At 37.4% G+C, this 21,772-nt stretch overlaps 1 protein-coding gene across 2 annotated transcripts in view; it reads right to left on the reverse strand.

Annotated features, from left to right (window-relative positions):
• The window catches only part of SMAD9 (SMAD family member 9), a 56,272-nt gene that overhangs the window by 23,328 nt on the left and 11,172 nt on the right, over positions 1-21,772 (reverse strand). Inside the window, exons 3-5 of one of the 2 annotated variants that reach the window (XM_012723335.1) lie at positions 19,945-20,140; positions 535-1,150; positions 96-161 (exon numbers count right to left, since the gene is read on the reverse strand). In XM_012723335.1, coding sequence (XP_012578789.1) covers positions 96-161; positions 535-946 — 478 coding nt within the window. In that variant the 5' untranslated portion in view covers positions 947-1,150; positions 19,945-20,140. Of the gene's footprint in view, positions 1-95; positions 162-534; positions 1,151-19,944; positions 20,144-21,772 lie in introns of both variants that reach the window. The other variant, XM_004680209.2, reaches the window with a different exon arrangement.

A 21,772-nucleotide genomic window follows, 5' to 3' on the forward strand; every position in this document is an offset into this window, starting at 1 on the left:
CCCATGGTTTTTGGACTAGGATTTCTGGTCCAAAGGATTTCTAGCAACTCCTTCACTGACTATGTTTAGACTCAGATATGAGATACTCAACCTACCTGAGTATGGGAAAATTGGCAGCCAAAAACCTTTTGTTGAGTTCAGAAGAGTTGAGTTCAGTTGAACTGAAGAGGAGAGGAGAGGGTTGTTTTGTTTTTAGCAGCTAATCATATCAAAGAATATTAAGACCTTCAATGGCCATAAGAATTAGAAAACAATGATGATGATTCTAAAATACATCAAAAGAAAACTGTATTTTCAAAATCACACAAAGCTCACATGTATACCGAAATGAAATTATCTTCTAGATTGTTCTGACTACACAAATTTGGAATCCGTTTCTCAAAATAGAACCTCCCTTTCTTCTTTCTCCCATTGGTAAGATGGAGCCTGGCCTTGCCCCCATCATCCTCATTCAACTGGGACACTTGACAACAGTTTTACTACATGATGGCAAAACTTCATTTTTCAAATGGCAACAGCATGCAGAAGGCTTACCTGGAGTCTCCACCCGGCGGTAATGATAGGGGTTGATGCACACCTCTTTCTGCTTGGACCCAAACGGGAACTCACAGCACTCCAGTGGCTTCAGCTCATGGTGAGACTGCAGATCTGGCCAACGCCACACTCGGCAATATATAACATGCGGCAGACCTTTGCGGTGGGACACCTGAAGCCGCCCATCCAGTGAGCGGGGAATTGTGACACATTTGCTGGGCTGCCCCGGGCAGCTGAGGGCCCTCTCCAACTCATCCATGGCGCCTTTCTTCTTCTTTAATTTCTTCACTAAAGAATCCACTGCCTTCTCAGCCCACTTTTCTTCTTCATCTCCTTGCTTCCAGCCTAGCAGTCTCTTCACTGCTGGGCTGGTGAAGGAGAACAGGGAGCTGATGGGGGTGCTGGAATGCATAGGTGGTGTACTGTGGGGGTCCTGGGCAAACAGGAACTGGACAGAGTGAGGTTTCACTGCTTCAGGGTCTGAGGGAAGTAAGTGGCGAGTACAAACTCTCCAGGGATGTTATAAATCTTCCTTTTATTCCAGAAATGACTGTGCACGATTCAATTTGGGAAGTGTGATGACCTTTTCCAACGCCTTGGAATGGGCTGGGCAGTTCTGAAACACAAGACAAGACTTGAAATCACTTAACAAGGATCATTTTCAAAAAAGGTTAAAATTGAATGTGAGAGAAATAGTTTTCAAATCCTTAAGACTAAAAAACACTCCATCTGTTTTTACTTTTCCCTTTCCCTCAGCCCCTAAGTCTTCGTAACTAAAGATTTAAAGGATTCACCAGAAACAGAATGGGGAGCAGAACAGGAGGATTTACTGAAATTCACAGCTGAGGAGAGCAGCAAGCGAAATAGGAGAGGGTAGAGATCGAACTCATGCTGCAGTGGCTGCCAATAGCTTGAGAGTGTTAAGACTTTAACCCCTTGTGCCACCATGGAGGCTCTCAAGTATCACCTATTAAAGAGACTTGCAAAGATATAAAATAATACTTTTCTCACTACTTTAAAATATACATATAGCTCTTAAAAATGTTTGTTTACATATAATAATTTTATTATTGTCTTTAAATATTTTTTAAGTTTCTCAGTTCTAAATCCTAAGATATTAAAATTGATAGAAGCCACATGAGATTTTTGGAATTCTCAACAGCTCTTTAAAGTGGAAACAGGATTGTCTCTGGTGGCACAAGGGGTTATGTCTCAGCACTATGAAGCTAAAAATAGCCACTGCAGTACAAGTACCACCCAGACAGGTAGCTGACCCACATGGCACAGAAGACCTCTCCTGTCTTGCCCACTGTTTCCGTCAGTAGTGTATTTTAGTCAATCCACTGCTCTGCTCCCCATTCTCTCTCTGGTGAATCCTCTCACCCCCACCTCCAACACCACTAGCCTACTCACCAGCTCTTGTATGCATAAACAAAAATAAATTTTTAAGAACAAAGAAATAAAGTAGAAAAGGGTTCTAAGAACAAAAATGTTGAGAACTGCTTTCTAGAAATTACATGTAGTCCCAAATATGTAGGATATATAAAAAGTATATAGACTGCATAAAATTAATATTACTGTTCTGCCTGAAAAATCAGTTTACTTCGCTGCCCTCTCATCCAAAGGAGATGTTCTTTTTATTTATCTGTGGACCTAACTATTAATGATATGTGAAGTCAATTTATTAGAACAAAGAAAAACAGGATAGATAATATTACAATATGGCTAACAAAGAAAGACTAAGCATTGTTTTCATTAAAATTTTTATTTCAAGGTGTGGTTATATGTCTGTGTGTGTGTCTCTATCTGTGTGTGTATGTGAACATTATAATGCAAAATATAATTGTTATTGTGGGTTAAAGTTTGAAAATTACTACTTCTAAACATTTCCTCAAACTGTCTAGCCAATGTGCATCTTGATAGCAATTTTCAGAGTCCACCATCCTTCTGCAGTCTGATATCACTGCCACATTCCAAATTTTTATAACAGTCCCACACTGGTTCCAAAACTGAATTTACTCTTAAAAGACAGAGCCCTTATTTCACTGCACAGAGGCTCTTGCTGCTTAGGAAGGAGAGAAGAGAAGAGAGAATACCAAAAATGTAAGTTTTAATAAAGCTAGTGTAAGGTAAGTGATATTCAAAATAGTTATTGTGCATACTTGTAAGTTTGATGTATTTTTAATAAAGAGTAAATGTAAAGAAATGATCCAAATTTGGAAGATCACTAACAGTAACACTTTAGGTTCTTGTCTATGTTAAAAGTTCCTGCTTATCCAGGACTACCAGTTCAATGTTAAGAAACATTATTCCATTTTCATTCCTTTATGTTTTAGCCACCAACAGAACAAAGGGCCTTTTGATATCTAGCTGGACATTGATATAAACAACACCCCCCACACCCCACCAAACTTTGTTCAGTGGTATCAATCTAGGTCAGATTTCCATTGTCAGATAATTTTAATGTCTCTATGCATTCTATGTAGATTCAATGTAGACTATGTACTCTAACCTATCAAGATCTCCTGAAGACAAGTTCACTATAATAATTAAAACAAAGCTCTTTCTGAGGCATGGGGGAAGGGACACGATAATAAAAAAAAAAAAATGAGCATTTGTTTCTTAAAGAAAGAGATCTGTAACTATTGTCTTTTAACCTGTTCAATATCATAACTTAAAGGAAGGTACTGAAGATAAATACCTTCATAACAAAAAGATGTGCAAGAAACCTGACATTAGCTCCTTTTGGACCAGGAACAGTAGTGAGAGAAGGATGGAAGGATATGTTATTTCTGTGCTTTTTTGCATTTTTATTAATTGAAGAAGAGCTCCACGGTCAGAGAGGTAACAAGAGAAAATAGAAAAGTGGGAATTACTTTTCCCACTGCTTTTTTCTTAAAGCACTTATTCTGCTTCATAGCTGTATTTCTCCCTGCACAAACATTTTATTAACAAAGACTGATCCCCACCCACCTCACCCCTACTCTTCCTCCAAATATTCTAAAGCAGTATAAGATCTAATATTGTAGGCAGGAAGACTGGATTTCCCATTATCCAGTCATTTGTAGTGTGCTATTAACTCTAAAATGTGTCAAGTTAGTCAAGTCAGTCATGGCTTTTCAATTGGATAGTAGGTAGTGAAAATCTTACAACCCATCACTGGGAACTGTAACTTGTTCTAAAACTTCAGTTAAATAGCTAGAACTCAGCAGAAAGACAAGATAACAAAACCAAAGTAGACCTCTAATTCATGGTAGAGCCTAAAGAAGGTTTCAACAAAATAGACTATGGATTGCCTATAGTCAATATTTATCTTAGAAATAATTCTAACATGGTTTAGTTGCAGTAGAGTGTTTGAACTGAAATTTCATGTACACACCAATGTATATTACATCACTGACAGTACAAATTCTTTCTTTCTCCCCTGTTATATTTGTAACTCTTAATGTGTTTATAAAACATTCCACATTCTGAAGGAGAAAAAGAGTCAAGGCCAACTATTTCACCACGAACAATCTATCAATTACAAATGGAAGAACCATAGAAATCTATTTTTATGAAATTGTTTATACTGGCGAATAACTTGCTCTTAAAAAAAAAGTCTAACTTTCTGTACCTTAACAACCTCAAAAAGAATAAACCAGATCTCACAAAGCACAAGACATCTTAAAGATATTGTGGCCCATGAAAATCTGAGTTTACCACAAATATAAATTTCAGAGAGATTATTTGTCTTGTAAAAATGAATCATGATCAATGTGAAAGTATGATTCAGTTTACTAAATTCTGACTTACACACTGCTTTTCTAGGAAGATTCTATTCATTAAAGATTTACAAATATTTATGAGTCAAGGTCCTGATATTGCAGTTCTCTGCGGTAAGTGCTAGCCTTTACAAATTTTACTTCCCAAGGCATGTTAACTCTTTAATCAGAAATGATCTGGACCCTTTAGCAGAATTCAGGGATCTCACTTTACATTCCTATTTTTATAACATAATTCTAACTTTAAAAAATGCCCATTTTAACATCTAAATATTTTCATTGGGCACTAAAGAGGAATACCATTGTTAGCAAACTGGAACAAATCAAATTTGTTTCAGGGGCACTATCTTATAAACTCTTTGCCCATCAAAACACCAAACATCCTTAAAACTTTAAGAATTTTGCAGTTATTCCAGCTTTTTTAGTAGGCAATACAGTATTACTTTACTAATGTAGTCAATCAAGCACTTTTAAAAAATGTTCCCAGAATGTCCTTCAAAAAAAGAAATAAATAGTATTATTCATAAGATCAGATGTCATGTATGTAGAAAAGCTTAGTTCAAATTTAGAAAAGGGTATTTCTCATGGCTTTTTAAGTAATTAAACTATTTCTTCCTTCTCAATGCTGTGAAGTTATCTCATTTATTTCTTTCTTCTCATTGCTGTGAAGGCTAGATGTGTGTCTTAACACTGAGGATTGCTTAGGAACATCAGCAATGAACTCTCCTCCAACATACACATTCATAGTCACTCTCTCCCTCCCTCTATCCCAATGCAGCCCTGCCTTAAATACAGCAGGAAGAGAAAGTTAGCTACTGACATACCAAGACCAGGCACACAACAGAGTGGACAAATAATTTTTCAAAATTGTTTTTTTTTTGCACCATATACCTCATAAGTAATAGATGTGGTGCTTACTCAAAATTTTTTAATTATTTTCTTTAACTCCAGCCTGTAATTATGTTAAACACAACAAGTGACATTTTTGTTTCCTCCTTCCCCTACTTGGTCCTCTAGGAAATGTAAACCTATGGAAGGATGGACAGCCATTTGCCTAGTTCTACCAGAAACATTTTAATTACCATCCCTTGTGCTTAGGTGTACCACAAGGAGTGGAGTTTATTTCTAAAGAGCCCTTAAAAATATCCTCTGGCTTTGGTGATGCGAAGCCCACTGAGATGGAAAAAGGCACAAAATGATGTAGAAGTAAACTATTACAGTATTAAATTATGTATATATATATCTCCTCTGGGAAGCCACCCTGAAGAACTTCTCAAAATTTGATTAACTCTTTGATTCAGTCAATAAACAGTTATTGAACATCTACCACATGTCCAGTGCTGTGCTGGGCGCTGAACTACAATAGCTTCCCAGATTCAGAGTCCTCATTACCAAAGGGGCTAAAAGAAGCTATGAGTCAAAACAGAGTGTCATTAAATATCTTCAAAGTATTTAATCTTAAATGTAATCAAGGATATCTGGGGCGCTATTCTGATTTTAGTAAATGGTAGAAACAAAGTGATTTCATCACAGAGTCAAAACCCCAGGGCAGACTAGAAGCTCTACATTTTCTTCATTGTCCCAGGGTTGATGAAACCCCAGTCTGTAGCTGGCACCCAGAGGGTAGCTTTCCTGTTCCCTAGATTGGATCTGGATGGAGCTGCAATATGATATAAGCTACCAACTTTCTATATTTTTCTCAGGTGAAACCTTCTGAAAATGGAGATAGGGTGTGACTGAAATTTGATGTACACACCAATGCATATTACATCACTGACAGTACAGTTCTTTCTGTATGAAATAGAACCCTAGTATTCTCACTGTAAATTCATCTCTCTTTCCATTCCATCTGGCATCTGCTCTCTACAACTTTTCCACTGTACAAACAGCTTTCTTCTTGAATCTTACATTCTGAATTCTTATTGTTGGGAAAGGATTCCAGAAACCAAAAACAAAACAGAACAAAAAAAAAAAATCTGTACTGGAATAAAAGTGAATCAACACAAAACCAAATCTGTACTGGAATAAAAGTGAGCTCATCCATTGTAATGAGCTCTGTATATTTTCAAGCCAGAAAAAACACACCCCCAAATAATAACAGAATACACGGCTGTAATGGAAATACTTTTGTCACTGATGATGACAATACTGTTGAAATACATACAAAATAACATTACTGGGTGACTGTGTGATTGAAAGATTAATCAGGAGGGCAATTTATCTCCTGTTGGAGCACCAGTCACGCATAAGTATGTAAGTACGTGCCTTACAAAGGGGATGGCTAATCACTCACTAGCCAGGAGGACATGAAGCCAGTCATTGTGCAGAGCAAAATTCTTCCTATGTAGAGTTAATCACTGACTCTTGAAAATAAGTAGATTTTATGTGCTAAAAAGTCATAACACATAGCAAAAGCTACAGAAGATACACCAGCATGCAGAAGCAAGTATAAAGAAAATATCAGGAAAGACACTTACAATCTTAAAAACAATGACAAAGGCCCAAAACTAACTCAGGTAAGTTCTTACTATAAAGCCTTAAGGCTGGATTTACAAAAGGCCACATTTCAATAAAAACAACCAAATTTTCTGTCAGTCTGTTTGTCTACATTTAATCCACCAGCTGAGCTTTAAAACTGACATGACTAACTGTCCATAAAAATTCTATTTCTTTTAGAATGGTATGTGTCAAACCACATCATGGACAGCACATCTGTTTTCTCAGTAAATTTAAGGTTTATTTAGCAGGTAAGTTCTCAGTGGTGCTTAACATTAAAATATTCAAGCATGAAACACAACTGAGATAGATCAGTAGTTGCACACTTGAGCAACAGAGCAAAAACTAATAAGCAAGATGTGCTTTTAAGCAATAAAATGTGAAGACTTCCCTCAGCAAGATCAGAACTCAGGACAATTAAGAGTTCTCCAGTCTTCTAGAAACCCTAGCACTTTATTTGGCTAGAAAATTTTAGTTGTAAAATTAAAACAGAACTAAAAGTTACTAATATGTCCTCATTTGACCTACTAAGTCAACAAACTTCCTGTTGAAAACCTAATTTTGTCTGAAATACTAAGCATTGATAAAAATGTGATTAACAAAGAACTGGTAAAAGGCACTTCCAAACAGTGTCCCATCATTTTGTAAAGTTGAAATTTGTGCATCGTAATTAAACTAGGTATATGTATTCGTTTTCAAACCTCAGGTAGAAATGATTCATGAAATCCGTTTATTGGGTCTCTTATCAACATTTTTAGGAATAGACTAAATTTTATTAGTAACTTCTCAGAGAAGAGGAAAACATCATCTTGTTAAGTTTTTAAAGTGGAAACATCGATAAAAAGAATGATAGAGGTGTTTTTTTGTGTAGTCCTTTTGAGTTAGAGTTAAAAACAAAAACATTTTGAAAGGCACTGCATTAGTGATACTATTGCATATACCATAATAGTCATAACAGCAATATTCAAAATAGCAAAAATCTGCAAACAACCCAGTCATCTACCAACTGGAGAATAACTTACAGAATTATCATACAATGGCATATTACAGATAATAAAACAGATAGAATTATAGATAATAAAGTAACCTGTATTTTAACTGTATTTTTATTATTTAAAAAATAATAAGTGAAACAAGTTAAACATAGAAGACTGCATAGAGAATAAGTAGCAAAGCAATGAAAACACAGAACTCAAGATAGCAATACATTATGGCAGAGAAGTAGAACAAGAAGTAACCCTAGGAATGCTGCATCTTATGTTACTATATTATCATCTCTAATCATTATAATGTTCCATCATTATTTTTCTTTTTTTAAGAAAAACTGCTGAAGAGTGAAATCTTCCTACACAGCTTTCCTGCACCCTCCAGGAAGCCCAACTCCTAGGGATGGCGGGTCACCCTTCCAGACAGTTTAGACAAGTCAAAATTATCCATGGCAATGGGGAGAGGAGGAGGCCACCCTAAGGTCCTGCACACTCACGTAGGCCCTGGGCCACCGCTGTCCTCTGCGGTTGCAGTCCTTTCAACCTCCACAAGAAGTCTCAGTGGGAATCCAGAAAAGATGGTCATGATCTGAGCTGTTGTTGATAGATTTTGCCATTTGGTTGTGATTTAGGCCTGACTTACTTCACACTCTCGCTTTCACTTTTGTGGCTATAACGGCTATGTATTTTCTGTGAATGATCGGATAGTGAGCAGCCTCAAAGTGCCCATCTGCCTGCACTCGCGCTCACCTGCAGTTACTGCCAGCACTGCCAACTTTAAGTCAGATTAACCAACTAGGTCATTCTCCTTCTCCACTAACTTTAAATACTCAACCTACATCTTCAGTTTTCTAATGAGTCTCAATGTTCTATACCCATGTAGCCAAACCATTCCACTCCTGCAAACAATACGGTAACTATCTGGATATATATCCTTACTGGAATGTGGGCTCCCTGCATCTTCGTAGCTTTCATCTCTGCATCTCAGCACTGTTGACATGTGGAGCCAGACACTCTGGGGGTGAAGTGTGACGGAGTTGGAGAGGGTCTATTCTGAGCATTACTAGATGTATAGCAGCATCTTGACCTCTGTCTACTCTCTGCAGTAGCACAGTAAAGTGGTGACAATTAAAAATGTTTCCAGGTATTTTCAAATGTTCCCGGGGTGTTAAGAATCATTGGTTTAAAATAATCATGATTCTGCTCAATAATCACAAGATTTTGAATGTTTTATATCTGGATCATTGATAAATAAAGGTGAAATTGAATTCCAGAGACTGATGCATTCAATGTGGGTTTAGGTAATCAGAGAGAATTTATTCTACTAGTGGTTGCATATTGGTTAAGCTTTGAATTCTAGGTGTTGAGAATACCCCAGGGAATATTTAGATTGAAGATAATGAAAGGATTTGGATCATGGTTTCCCTATATATTAAAGAAGCAGCATTTCTCCTGGACAGCTTAAAACTTGGTAATGTATTGCTATTTTGGATTATTTTAGCAAAAGCTAAAAAAGCCTGCTTTGCAGGCTTGACCTTTGGTCACATAAAGAAAAGAATCACAGTTTGACCTACATCAAAAGCAATGCACAATTCCAAAGCTGCTTTTGAAAGTCTTGGCCTTTAATTGACAAATACAGAAAGAAGAAAATTAACTTTTCCCGCATTCTCTCATTCTACTCCTACCCATCCTGCCACTAATCCTGTGGACATTTTACTTTCTAAACAAATGTTAAAACCATTACTTCCTCTCTGTCCCAATCACCACCCTCCTCCTCTCCCAAGTCTCGACTACAAATTACTGGGTTTCTAAAATACATATCTAACATTGTCATTTAAAGATGCACTAGAATTCTCTGTGGTATATGTGCCAATGTTATGATTTTCCTAATTTTTCTTCCCTGCCCTATCCAGACTTTCCTAACTTTCTTCTTCTTTTTTTCCTTAGTAGAGATAAATATGGCATATTCTCCCTGAACTTTATTTTTTATGTTTAAAAGGACAGGCTTATTATAAAAAGGGAAGGGAAAGAAAGGATGCTAGAATATCCTTGCAGAAACAGCTGCCCCCAAAAGGGACAGATTTGTTAGAAGAGAGGCCTGCACACAGCTCTCCAGAGTGGCTGGACCAGTAGAAAACAAAAAAGGAGTCAGAAAAAAAAAGTAACTATAACAAAGTAAAAATCAAAATCATCAGGTAACTATAGATCAGAAACATTCTGTAGGGGAGGAGGAGGAAGAAGGACCAGGACAGGGGTGGGAAGAGTCACAAGGGACTATGGTGATGGTGGGTGGGTGAATTGAGGGTGGGAATTTCACAGGGAAATCATGCATTGTACAAAAATGAAGGATGATGTAATAAAAAAAAAAGGGAGAGAAAGAGACCTGCACAGTCCCAGGGGGCAGTCTGGGGGGAGAGCTGCTTTTGCTACTTTGCAAAAGGGGAAGGTTGGTGAAGAGAAACAGCAGGGGGGGTGGGGCAGGGCACTGGCCTTCTCTTAACTTTAAAAACAGTTGGTGCTCATAAGAAAGAAAAACAAAAACAACCTAGAGAGGCCCGGGGAAGTTCCTGAAAAGCTTAGAAGGGAAGATAAAGTTGTATTCACATGAAACAGAAAACACCAAGGAAAGAAATCTAAGGAATCTAGCCCTCTCCCCACAAAATGAAACCAATTAGGTGAATTTACCAAGTTGCAGGATATAAGGTAACTGCACAAGACCAAGAGCAGTTCATTCTAGGTACCATCCAGGTCCAGGTAATGATACTCTGACATTCATACAATGACAATACCAAGAAATGCATCCCCATCGTGAAGTGACACGTGACTGTATATTTCTGTTTACTCAGAAAACAAATAGAAAATGAAATAGCTAACACAAATGGAAAATGAAATAACTAAAAAAACTAATACCACAGAAGACCATAAAACACTTAGAAATAAAATTAGCCCCTCACAAAATGGATAAGAACTTCACCATGAAAATTGCAAAGCGCTGCAAAAAGAAAGAATTTTACCACATTCAGGGTTTTGTTCACTCAATGTGTTAAGGTTTCAATTCTCTCCAAATAAATTTTTAAAATCCAAACCATGTTGACCAAATACCCAAAGGTATTTTTTTATATAATTTGAGAAGATGATTTTGAAGCTATATGAAAAAAAAATAAGAATTTACCATATCAACACATCTTGACTACTAGGATCAAGACAGCAGGAAGAGAACAGGGTAATGGCATGTCATTCAGCAAGACACAAATTAAGTAGGAACTAAAGTAAAAGGTTAGAAAGGTAATGGAGCCCCTTTCTCTTTATGTGACCAAAGCTCAAGCCTGAACTCTTTGGCTTTTGCTAAAATAGTCCAAAAAACAATTACAAAGTGTCAAGCTGCCCAGGAGAAATGCTATTTCTTTAATATCTAAGTAAGCCATGATCCAAATCCTTTCATTATCTTCAATCTAAATTGGGTATTTTAGACTGGGTAAGCAGTGGATAATATTCCCTAGAATATTACACCTACAATTCAAAGCTTAACTAACATTCTACACCTAGAATTCAAAGCTTAACCAACATGCAACCAAGAGCAGAATAATTTCTCTGATTACCTAAATCCACACTGAGGTGGCAAGATGGGTAGTGTGTTAGGGGAAGCATGATATTGAAGTGGAATTCAGCAAGCAGTTGGATATAGGATCTGCAGTTGAGAGGACAGGGCTATACTAAAGTGATTAAATTCCATTATTTATCAGACTGTAAGGAGGAAAGGAAACTATTGTCTGGGCAAGACTGTACAGCATGCAAACAGCAGTAGAACAAGATTTTACCTAAGTATTATTGTAAGACAATTTCTAAGTTATCCACTTGCTTTTAAAGTTCTTCCTCTTTCTGTCTATTCCTGACTATTTTCTGTCTATTTCTAACACAAGAGCCCCATAAGTCAACTTCATTATCCTTCTCTGTTCCATCCCTCGAATGATATTTTTAAGATTTATTTATGAATGCACACAAGAACTGCAGTACAGACCAGAGGTGTGGGGTGGTGAGATGATTCACTAGAGACATAGTGGGGAACAAAACAGGCAGATTGATGGTGAGGCATGAGAGGTCTACTGCCCCATGTGGGTCACCTCCTTGGCCAGGGATCAAACTCATGTTGCAGTGGCTGCAGATAGTTTCAGTGTGCATGTTGAGCCCTTGTGCCACCAGGGAGGGCCCAGCCCTTGAATGATTTTGTTCACTTTAAATAAAAGTAAAGTTGACAAGGCCCTACACCACTACTTCTCAACCCTGGTGGCACATTATAATGACCCTTATTTGAGCATCCATCCCTTACCTCCCAGACCTATTTTCCTTCTAAGCTCTCCCTTACACTGCTACTATTCCACAATTGCCTCCTTACTTTCCCTTGAACATGCCAAGTATGCAACCACTTCAAGGCATTTCTATTTTTACAGTGCTCTTCTTTCAGGTATGCATATGTGTCCCTCCCTCATCCTCTTAAGAATTTTACTTGTGGGCCCTCCCTGGTGGTGCAATGGGTTAAGGCAGCCACTGCAGCATGAGTTCCATCCCCGGCCAGGGAGGAGGGCCACATGGCATGGCAGGCCTCTCCTCACCTGCCCACTACTCCCATCAATAGTGTATTTCAGTCAATCTGCCTGTTTTGCTCCCCACTCTGTCTCTTACCCACCACACCTTTGGCCAGTGCCCTAATTCTGTATGCATAAGTAAATAAATAAATTTAAAAAATTCATTTGTATCATCTAGGTGAAGCAGTCTCTGACCACCTCATTTTAAATTGCAAGCCCCTCTCATCTTCCTATCACTCTTTCTTGCTTTATTTTACCCAGAAGCCTTATCACTAAGCCACCATATATTTTAATTATCCCCAAAGATTTAGTAAGGTGAAATTCATATTACATGAAATCATCCATTTTAAAAGGAATAATTTGGTAGCATTTAGTATATCCACAATGTGTGCAATAAAACAAAAGCCAATACCCACTAAGTAGGTTATCCTTATTCTGTGTCCCTACTCCTCTGAGATCCTGGTAATCACCAGTACTCTATCAATTTACCTACTTTTGATATTGCATTAAAGGAAATCATACAGTATGTGTCTTTTTATATTGGAGTACTTTCCCTCAGCATGTTTGTGAGGGTAGTATAGCATGCCCAGTGTAGCACATTATCAGTGTTTCCTTCCATTTTATGGATAATATATAGATAAATACAGATATAGATATTGATCTCACTCTTAGTTCATTAATTCGAACATCATGAACATTTGCATTATCCCTATTTTCATGCAACTGCATCATATACAGTGCTGACACGAACATTTATGTACAAATATTTAAGTCCGTGTTTTCATTTTTTTACTTTGTATGTACCTTCATATGTACCTTTATGAACAAAAAGTTGGACTACTGGGTTACATGGTAATTTTATATTTAATGTTTTGAGTATCAATCGTTTTTCACTTGTTTATTATAATCACCCAAGTAGGTTGGTCCTGATTTGTATTCCCCTAAGGATGGTTTTGAGCATCTTTTGCATATACAGTTAGCCATTTGTATATCTTTGGAAAAGATATTCCAGTCCTTTGTCTAGTTTAAAATTGCATTATTTTTCCTTCTGAATTGCAGTGGAAAAGCACTTTAATATAAGTACTGACATAAATAATTTGCAAATATTTCCCCTTTCCTTTATGTCATCTTTTTACTTTAATAATACCCTTTGATACTCAAGTTTTTAATTTTGATGACACCCAATTTAATTTTCCTTTTGTTATCTACGTTTTTGGTATCATTTCTAAGAATACAGTGCCACATCTAAAGTCATGAAGATTTAGCCCTATGTTTTCTTCTAATAGTGCTATGGTTTTAGTTATCATAGGCCATTCAGTTATTGATCATTTAACTTTCAGTTAATTCTGTATACAGTGGGAGGGAGAAGTACAACTTCATTTGTATAGGGGTGGTTATCCAGCTGCAAAAGCAACACTTGAAGAAACTATTCTTTCCCCACCAAATGGTCTTCATACCTTTGTCAAAAATAAGTTGGTCATAGATGTTTGCATTTTTTCTAAACTATCAATTCTATTCCATTAAGGTACATGTCTAGTCATTTGCTACTAATTACCACACTGTTTTGATTATGGTAGCTTTTTAGTCACTTTATGCAGTAGTTTTTTAGTAACTTTTGAAATTGAGAAGAATCTTCCAATACTGTTCTCCTTTTCAATATTGCTTTACATTTTACATATCTTATTGTTTATTGTCTACTTTCCACAGCCAATAGGCTTATTAAGACAGGCATTTTTATTCATTTTGTTTACTACCATATCATAGCACATAGAACAGGGCTTAGGATATAGCAGGTGATTAATATTTGCTAAATAAATGAACGGGCTCTTGCTTTATCTACAGTTCACAGATAAGATTTGAGGTGGTGGGGCAAAGAGGAAAGGTGAGAAAGAGAACACATGACTGAAAACTTCCTATCAAAGAAAAGTTGAGATGGCAGAAAGGAGGGGTGGTTTTAGTCTTGGGTTCTAGTGCTAAGGGATACTTTCAAAACTATACTGGCATTATAAATTAGCAGCAGTGACCATTCCAATGTGAGTCAGTCTTTAGTAATTCCAATGTATTAAAACAAAAAATCATTTCATTTCTATCACACTGAGCTTTTTCTATTTTTCAAAAACAAAACATCAGATAAGATGAAATAGAATGAATAACAATGAATTATTTTCTCTGAAATGAAGGGAAAATAGCCTTTGCATTTTATCACAAGACTCCCCATAGCTTTTAGTATATGTAAATAATTCTTCTTGATAAGTTAATGTAATTTTACAGTAATATCAGAAAACATACTCTGCAATGCAAAAGTATCATACTGACCTTTCAAAAAAGTTCTGAACAAAATCTTAAATAAACACATTTATCACATTGAGTCAAATTAAATAACTGGGCAGTGACATCAGCAAGTCTGAACACTAATGTTACTAATGGGACAGAAGCCAGTAAGTAAAAGCCGAGCGAGAGCACATGGGGTACACTGTAAGATAAATGCACCGGTGGTTTTCTTTGGCTCTCATTACTTTCTTTTTCATTGTAAAATTTTAAATAAGGAAGTATGAAGAGAGCCAGTACTGTTGACTATATATTGTGTAAACTGTCACAGAATAATTGTATGCTTCTTATATAATAGCAAATACTGTTGCTATCAATATATTGCCACTCCACAAACTAAACCATATGGTTCCATCTGTTTCTAGGTTCCATTACAGTACACCTCCTGGTTAACAAACTGTTAACCAGAGGATGCAAATATGCCTCTTCTTTAGCTTTTTCAAAATCAACAAGTTGTTGGTGATACAATTTGGCAGTGAGTGTGATTTATTATGGGAGTTTACATCCCTTCATCCCCTTGCACTGATAATGATTTAAGATAACATATAATATATAAACTGTCACTAAAATTGCATAGCTCTGGGACTTGCTAGGTACTAATAACTCTACTTAAGCCTCAGGAGAAATATTTAATTGTCCTGTGAAGTCAGTCCAGGTTTAATTATGGTCTGAGAACTTTATTTCCTGGACAGCGGTGACAACCTGGGGAGAAATTTACCTCAACTTGGTTTCCAACTTAGACACTAAAGCATTACAGCAATTAATTCACTGCTTCATCTGCAGCTCACCCACCCTAGCTGGCAAAACTGCTTCAAACCCAGCTTAAGGAGTCATGGTGAAACTCTCTTCTAAGTTAGTACCTCTAAAAAATTCATTCTTATTTTCACTTTCGATTGTAGTTAATTTGATCATATGTCTCTCTTCTATGAAGCATCAGTCTTAAAAGTCAGTCAGTGTCTGATTCATTCCAAGCTACAATCATTTGCGTATTTAGGATCTATTTATTGCTACCTGTGAAAGAACTCTCGCTAATGACAGAGCTGAGGACATAATAGATGTTCAATAAGTATTAAATAATAGAAAGTTTCTTTCTCTTTGCTCAAAATTTCAGTTGTTTTCATCCTTTGGTATCCTTATTGTGTTCAAAATTCTGAATACTTTTTGCTCAAATATGTATTTTTTAGTTAGAGCTGCTGCTAAATTTTCAATAATACTATTGATACATCAAGTCCAAATCAGAACTGGAATCAGGTTTTTAAAAATTGTTACTCTAATCTATCTTTTGTACAACTCTTCTAACTCAAACAAAAGCTTTAAATGAGGACACTGATGGGGAGAAAACAGAATCTATGGGATGGCAGCTAAATTTTCTTCAGTTATCCATGTTTCTAGAACTACAAAGGCCAAATGGCCCTGCTCATTTTATTTGAAAACTAAATGCTGTGTCATTTAATGTTGTATTAGGTATTGTCATTTACCTTTTATGCTGACTCTTTTTACTTTAATTTGAGGATAGAACGTAATGTACCATGTGCATAAAATCCTCTAAAGATGGCCCTTCCTTGTGGTGTAACAGGTTAAAGTGCAGCACTGCAAAGCTAGTGCAGACTTCAGGGTGGGGTTCGATCCCAGCCAGACAGGTGACCCACACGGCATAACAGACCTCTCCTGCCTTGCTCACTGCTCCTCTCAGCAGTGCAGTTCATCAATCTGCCTGTTCTGCTCTGCACTCTGTCTCTGATTCTAGCCTGTACCCCAGTTCTTTATGCATAAATAATCTTCTTTTTTAAAGTAAGAACATTAAAAAAAAAAAACAAACCTCTAAAGAAATTAGAATATCTGATAACATCAAATGCTGGGAAATAGCCCACACGCACGCACACACACACACACACACACGCAAGTCCAATTATATAAATCAATCACCTTTCAACAGCTCATGCTCACTGAAGGACAGACAGAGCTCTCTGTGATCCCTGGCATTCTGCCTGCCTTTCAGATCCTTCCCTCCCCTAATGCCAATTCATGTAAACATATCAACTTTCTTTTACTGTGGTAATTGGGGGAGGGGATGAGGGAAGTACTGCTTAAAAAATAACATTTGCTTGTACACTAAGAAATGGGGGGAAACCTCTAGAGATCTTTTTTTTAAAGAAGATCTATTTTCCACCCCAAAATCAATCAATAGTAATTTTCTATACCATTAATCAATATTATTGAGCTTTATGTTCTTGTAACCATTTATTTTTATAATGCAAACAATAAAACTTCTTTGGCCAAAAAAAAATAACAATAATTAAACTCAGCAAATAGCCAAAGATTCAACAACTAGAAGTATTCTGAAAGGAAGCAAAACACAAATTTCTTTTCATGCACTAACATCTGATACTTTAAGTTGTGTTAAAATTTACCGATACTCCCCTCTGACTTCAAATCCATTGGAATTTGAAATTTGAAATTCATTCATTCAATAAAACTGACATTATGATCCCTCCAACTACAGGAATATTACAGAGTCTACCCCATGAAAATTTTATTAGGTTAAACAAATTTGCTTTGTAACAGACAACAAAGTATAAGAATATCTGAAGTTCATTTAAAAATATGTTGCTTATTACCATTCCTAGATTTGAGTACACTGTGATCCAGAGGGAATGATACAATGATTGCTTGAATCTTGTCTCATTAAAACCCACAAATTTACCAAACCCCTCATAGGACACATAAATTATACTTTTGTTTTGTTTTGTTTTCATGTGCCCTAGGCATAAAACAGCTCTGGCCACCAACCCAGGCATTAAGCTTGGATAACAGAGGACTGTGCACTCACTTGGCCCTGACTGATATAAAAATGACTCCACCAATCAGGTATCTCTTTGCCCCTTTCCACAGGGTTACAACCTCTCTTTAAAATAGTGTATTATGCTAGGGTTTGAGCCAGAAGGAAAAAGATAATTATCGATGGTTCCACATATAGGGGAATCAAGTAAGGGACCAGGAAAAAAAATACTTCTAATTTAAAAAATTAACAGGCAACTATAAATCAGAGACATTCTACAGGGGAGGAGGAGAGAGAATGATCAAAACAGGAGAGGGAAGAGCACAAGGAATTACAGTGATTGTGCACAGGTAAACTGGTTGTGGGACTTCTATGGGGACCTCATTTGAGAAAAGAAAACATGTTGTGTAAAATAGATAGGAAACAAAATAGTCAGAAAATAAGTAAATAAAAATAAAATAGTCCTCCAGGAACTCTGTGGCAGTGCAGGTGTTAAATTCTCAGCCCTATCAAGCTAAAGCAAGCCACTGCAGCATGTATTAGTAATTGATCCCCTGCCAGGGAGGTGACCCACATGGCACAGCAGACCTCTCTTGTCTTGCCCATTGCTCTCCTCAACAGTGTATTTCAGTAAATACACCTGTTTTGCTCCTCACTCTGTCTCTGATGAATCCTCTCACTACCCCAACTCTGACCTACACCCCAGTTCTTGTATGTATAAATAATATCTTTAAAAATAAAATACAATAGTACCCCTCCACCGATACCTTAATTTATTTTCATATTTATACTTGGTTTCACTTACAACAAGAAAGCCTGACTAAAACTGATGTATTTCTGATCAACTCAAGACTTGGCTTGGTTCTGCCAGGCAGCAATGCTCGTGATCTGAAGTTCTAGGCTGAGTCCGAGTCATTGGGATTCATATTTAGCAAGCCACTGGGGAAGTCTTGATGTACATTCATCTAAATCTTCAGAAACAATTCTCATGGCCTTTCACTGAGTTTGAATTTTCAGGTAGAATGTCAATGTTAATGAGACATCATTTCTCAAGTTTTGGTGGTGAGAGTTAGATTGTGTGTGTGTGTGTGATGAGCTTTTTTTTTTTTTTTTTTTTACAGTTGTTCATTACCACTTCTCTTACAAATGGAATTATTATCCCACTGCTTGCCTATTATTTTATTTACGGCAGATGTTGTAGAAAGGAAGTGGAGCAATAAGAGGGAAACGAACTAGTCTATTTTACTTTCAAGATGTTGGATATTTTTACATGTAGTATTTTGAATATTAAGAGCAAGACTGAACATTTTAACAGTAAGGAATTCATAATATGATTATAAGAGAATGTCTACACAACCTTCAGGAGATCATTATGGCATAAATTCCTAGCATGCCAGTCCATATTATTTACATGTCAATGTATGCTTGAAAATACTATATATCACTCACAAGTGTAATATTTTATTCCTCAAATTTGGAAGGACCCACAATATAACTAGTGCTTCCAAGAACAAGAGACAATGTGACATAGTGGGAAAAGCACAGAATTTGAAGGAAATAGACTAAGTGGAAATGCTCGCTCCTTCATTAGCCATACAGTTGGAAAAATAATCTCTACCTCTCAAGCTGAGAGGATATATGCAAAGGCAATCTGAAAACTATAAACTAAATAGGGATATTATTTATTATTAATATGTAGTTATTCCTCTGCTTACTTCTTCTAAACACCTCATTATAGAAGTACAAGTTACAAAGAGAAAAGAAAAGAAAAGAAAAACAACTCCCAGAAACAAATCAGAGACAAAGATGGAAAAAAAGTGAGGGGACTGTATATTCTGACTAAAAAAAAAAAAAAAAATCAGTATTTCAGCAACCTTAACACATTAGCTACTCACTAGGCATTAAAATTATGACATCACTTTCTTTTTAATCAACACTAGATGCTATTTTTCACAGTTGAGCCAGTGTACAGAAACTTCTGCACCCATGATTTATACTTTCTGTATAATTCCAGGATCAGATAGAAAGAAGGCAAGACAATAAACGGACTCCAAGTGGAATGGGGTGGCAAGAGTCTGAAATGTAACTACTATCCAGCAACTTCATCTGCACAGAACAAGCAAAATGGGGGTTCTACAAACCAAAACAGATGTTACTGAGTCTGTGCAGAGAAGATGACACAGTACCTACTTTCAACTCAGTTTAGACAAGCTTGTTTCCTTAATTTCCAAGCTGAGAGCAAATCAGAGCAGCAAAATGGAAGAGGAGATGCTTCTAGCAGAGCAAGGACAGCAAAGTGAAATAACTTAGCTGTCTGATGGCAAGAAGGGCACCAAATCAACAAGTAAATAAGCAAATAACAAGTAAATAAGCATCCCTGAAAAATAATCACAGACATCAGATTTTAAAAAGCATGAGTTTGAGGTCATGGCATTTGGGAACTAACAGTTCTTTTGAGCTCCAGTCTAGCTTACCAGGCAGCTTCCAATTCTCCTCAGAATTCTGGAGATGGCAGAGAGCTTCGCATCCGGCAATAAGCGAGTGACAGGGCTGAGCCGGACACCGGGCGGGAGGCAAAGCAAGAGACCGTCTTCCTGTGATTGCCACCTTCCACCACAACAGCCCTGCTTCATTCGGCTTTACTTAAAGTGGCCTCCTGGTGAAAGGACCCTGCTAAAAAAATCAAGTTCAAAAAAATTTTTCTGTAATAGGCAGTTGACAATCACTAGCTTAGACAAGCAGTATCCGTACACGGTGATATGTTCCAACGCAAAATGAATTTAAGCCAGGTATTGGGGAGAGGAAGGGAAGAGTAGCTAGCTCACAGAGGATTTGGGGGGGCGGGGATGGGGTAGTAAACTTATTCTATATGACACTATGAGTACATATCATTACACATTTTCTCAAACCAATAGAATTTGTACTGCCAAATGAACCCTCATGTTAACTGTGGGATGTAAGTGGCAGGACTTGACAGAAGCAGTCCCCTGACTGTGACAAATTAATCTGGAGAGGGCTGTCCACAGTGAGGGAGGTGGGTGGGATGGCAGGGGGCATCTGAGAATTCATTAAGCCTGTCACTGGAATTTTCTGTGAACCTAAAACTATTTAAAAAAAAAAAAAGGCTATTAATTTTGTAAAAAGAGAAAGAAATGGAACCTATTAGTTGTCATGAGACAGGTTTTTCTTCCTGAAAACCTTCTTTGCTAGCAGCACCACTGTAACCACCAGTCTAGGTTACAGACCCTGGAGCCACACATGGCTCAGACAAGCCCCTGAAAATCTTATTCCTCTCTCCTGCTCAATCCCACATTGCACAGGTCACCAAACCCCGAGGATGAATCTGCCACTTATTTCTTAGTTCTATCTTATTCCCCGTGACTCTGCTTCCCTGTGGGTCTTCTTTCTGTGCTTTACCTTGCCAGCCCATCCCCAACCCCCACCAGAAAGCACCCCCAGGGTCATTTGTTCCAAGCCAAAATTGACCTGGTCACACTCCTGAAGGATCCCACACAGTGAGAGAGTCAGCAGCTGTCAGAGACCGTACTATTTCCAGGGGTTGAGATGAAAATGTGCTGTATCTATGTTTAAAAATGGTTTCTCCAAATTCTACTATGAATATGTATTCTATATTATTCATGGGGGGGAAAAACAGTAAATATTCCAGGGGAGTATGGTTTAATATTCTTAACATCAATTTCAAACCCGGCTGTTCACAATTGGGCCCCACCAAGCTATAATACTCTCAGCCTCATCAATTCTCACTCTCCTCACCCTTCTTCTCTCCCAGAGACCTGCATGTAGCAGCTAGATCCTGCCTCACCTTCAGAAGGGAGCTGGCAGTCAGCTTCCTGGAAACCCTCCCTGCGCCCCAGGCAGCAGTATTAATCAGTTCCCCACAGCTCCTCTGGGCTTCCCTAGCACCTTGCTACAGAGCTTCACAATAGCAACGGAAATCACACCTGGCACCTTATATATGTTATCTGTTTTCCCCAGAGATGCTGAGCTCCTCTGAAGGCCACAGGTCATGCCACAGAGTGGTCTGCACTGCCTAACACCAGATCTGTCACAAAATTAATATTGCATGAAGGAAGGGAAAAGCCATTTTTACCATTAACTATGGTATTATTATTATTGTTAAGCCCTATGCAGGGTTTGTCTTTTAACCTGAACCCATGGCTTTGCTGATGGTATACCATAAATTCCTTTGAAACACAGACTCATATAATGCCGTCCTTTCTTCCTGTGCATTTAACAGTCTATCTACTTAAGATGATGTCTATGGAGTGCCAACCAGTGCTT

The sequence above is a fragment of the Condylura cristata genome, unplaced genomic scaffold (genome assembly GCF_000260355.1).
Source record: "Condylura cristata isolate star-nosed mole 26May11 unplaced genomic scaffold, ConCri1.0 scaffold00010, whole genome shotgun sequence".
In the NCBI taxonomy this organism is placed as follows: domain Eukaryota; kingdom Metazoa; phylum Chordata; class Mammalia; order Eulipotyphla; family Talpidae; genus Condylura; species Condylura cristata.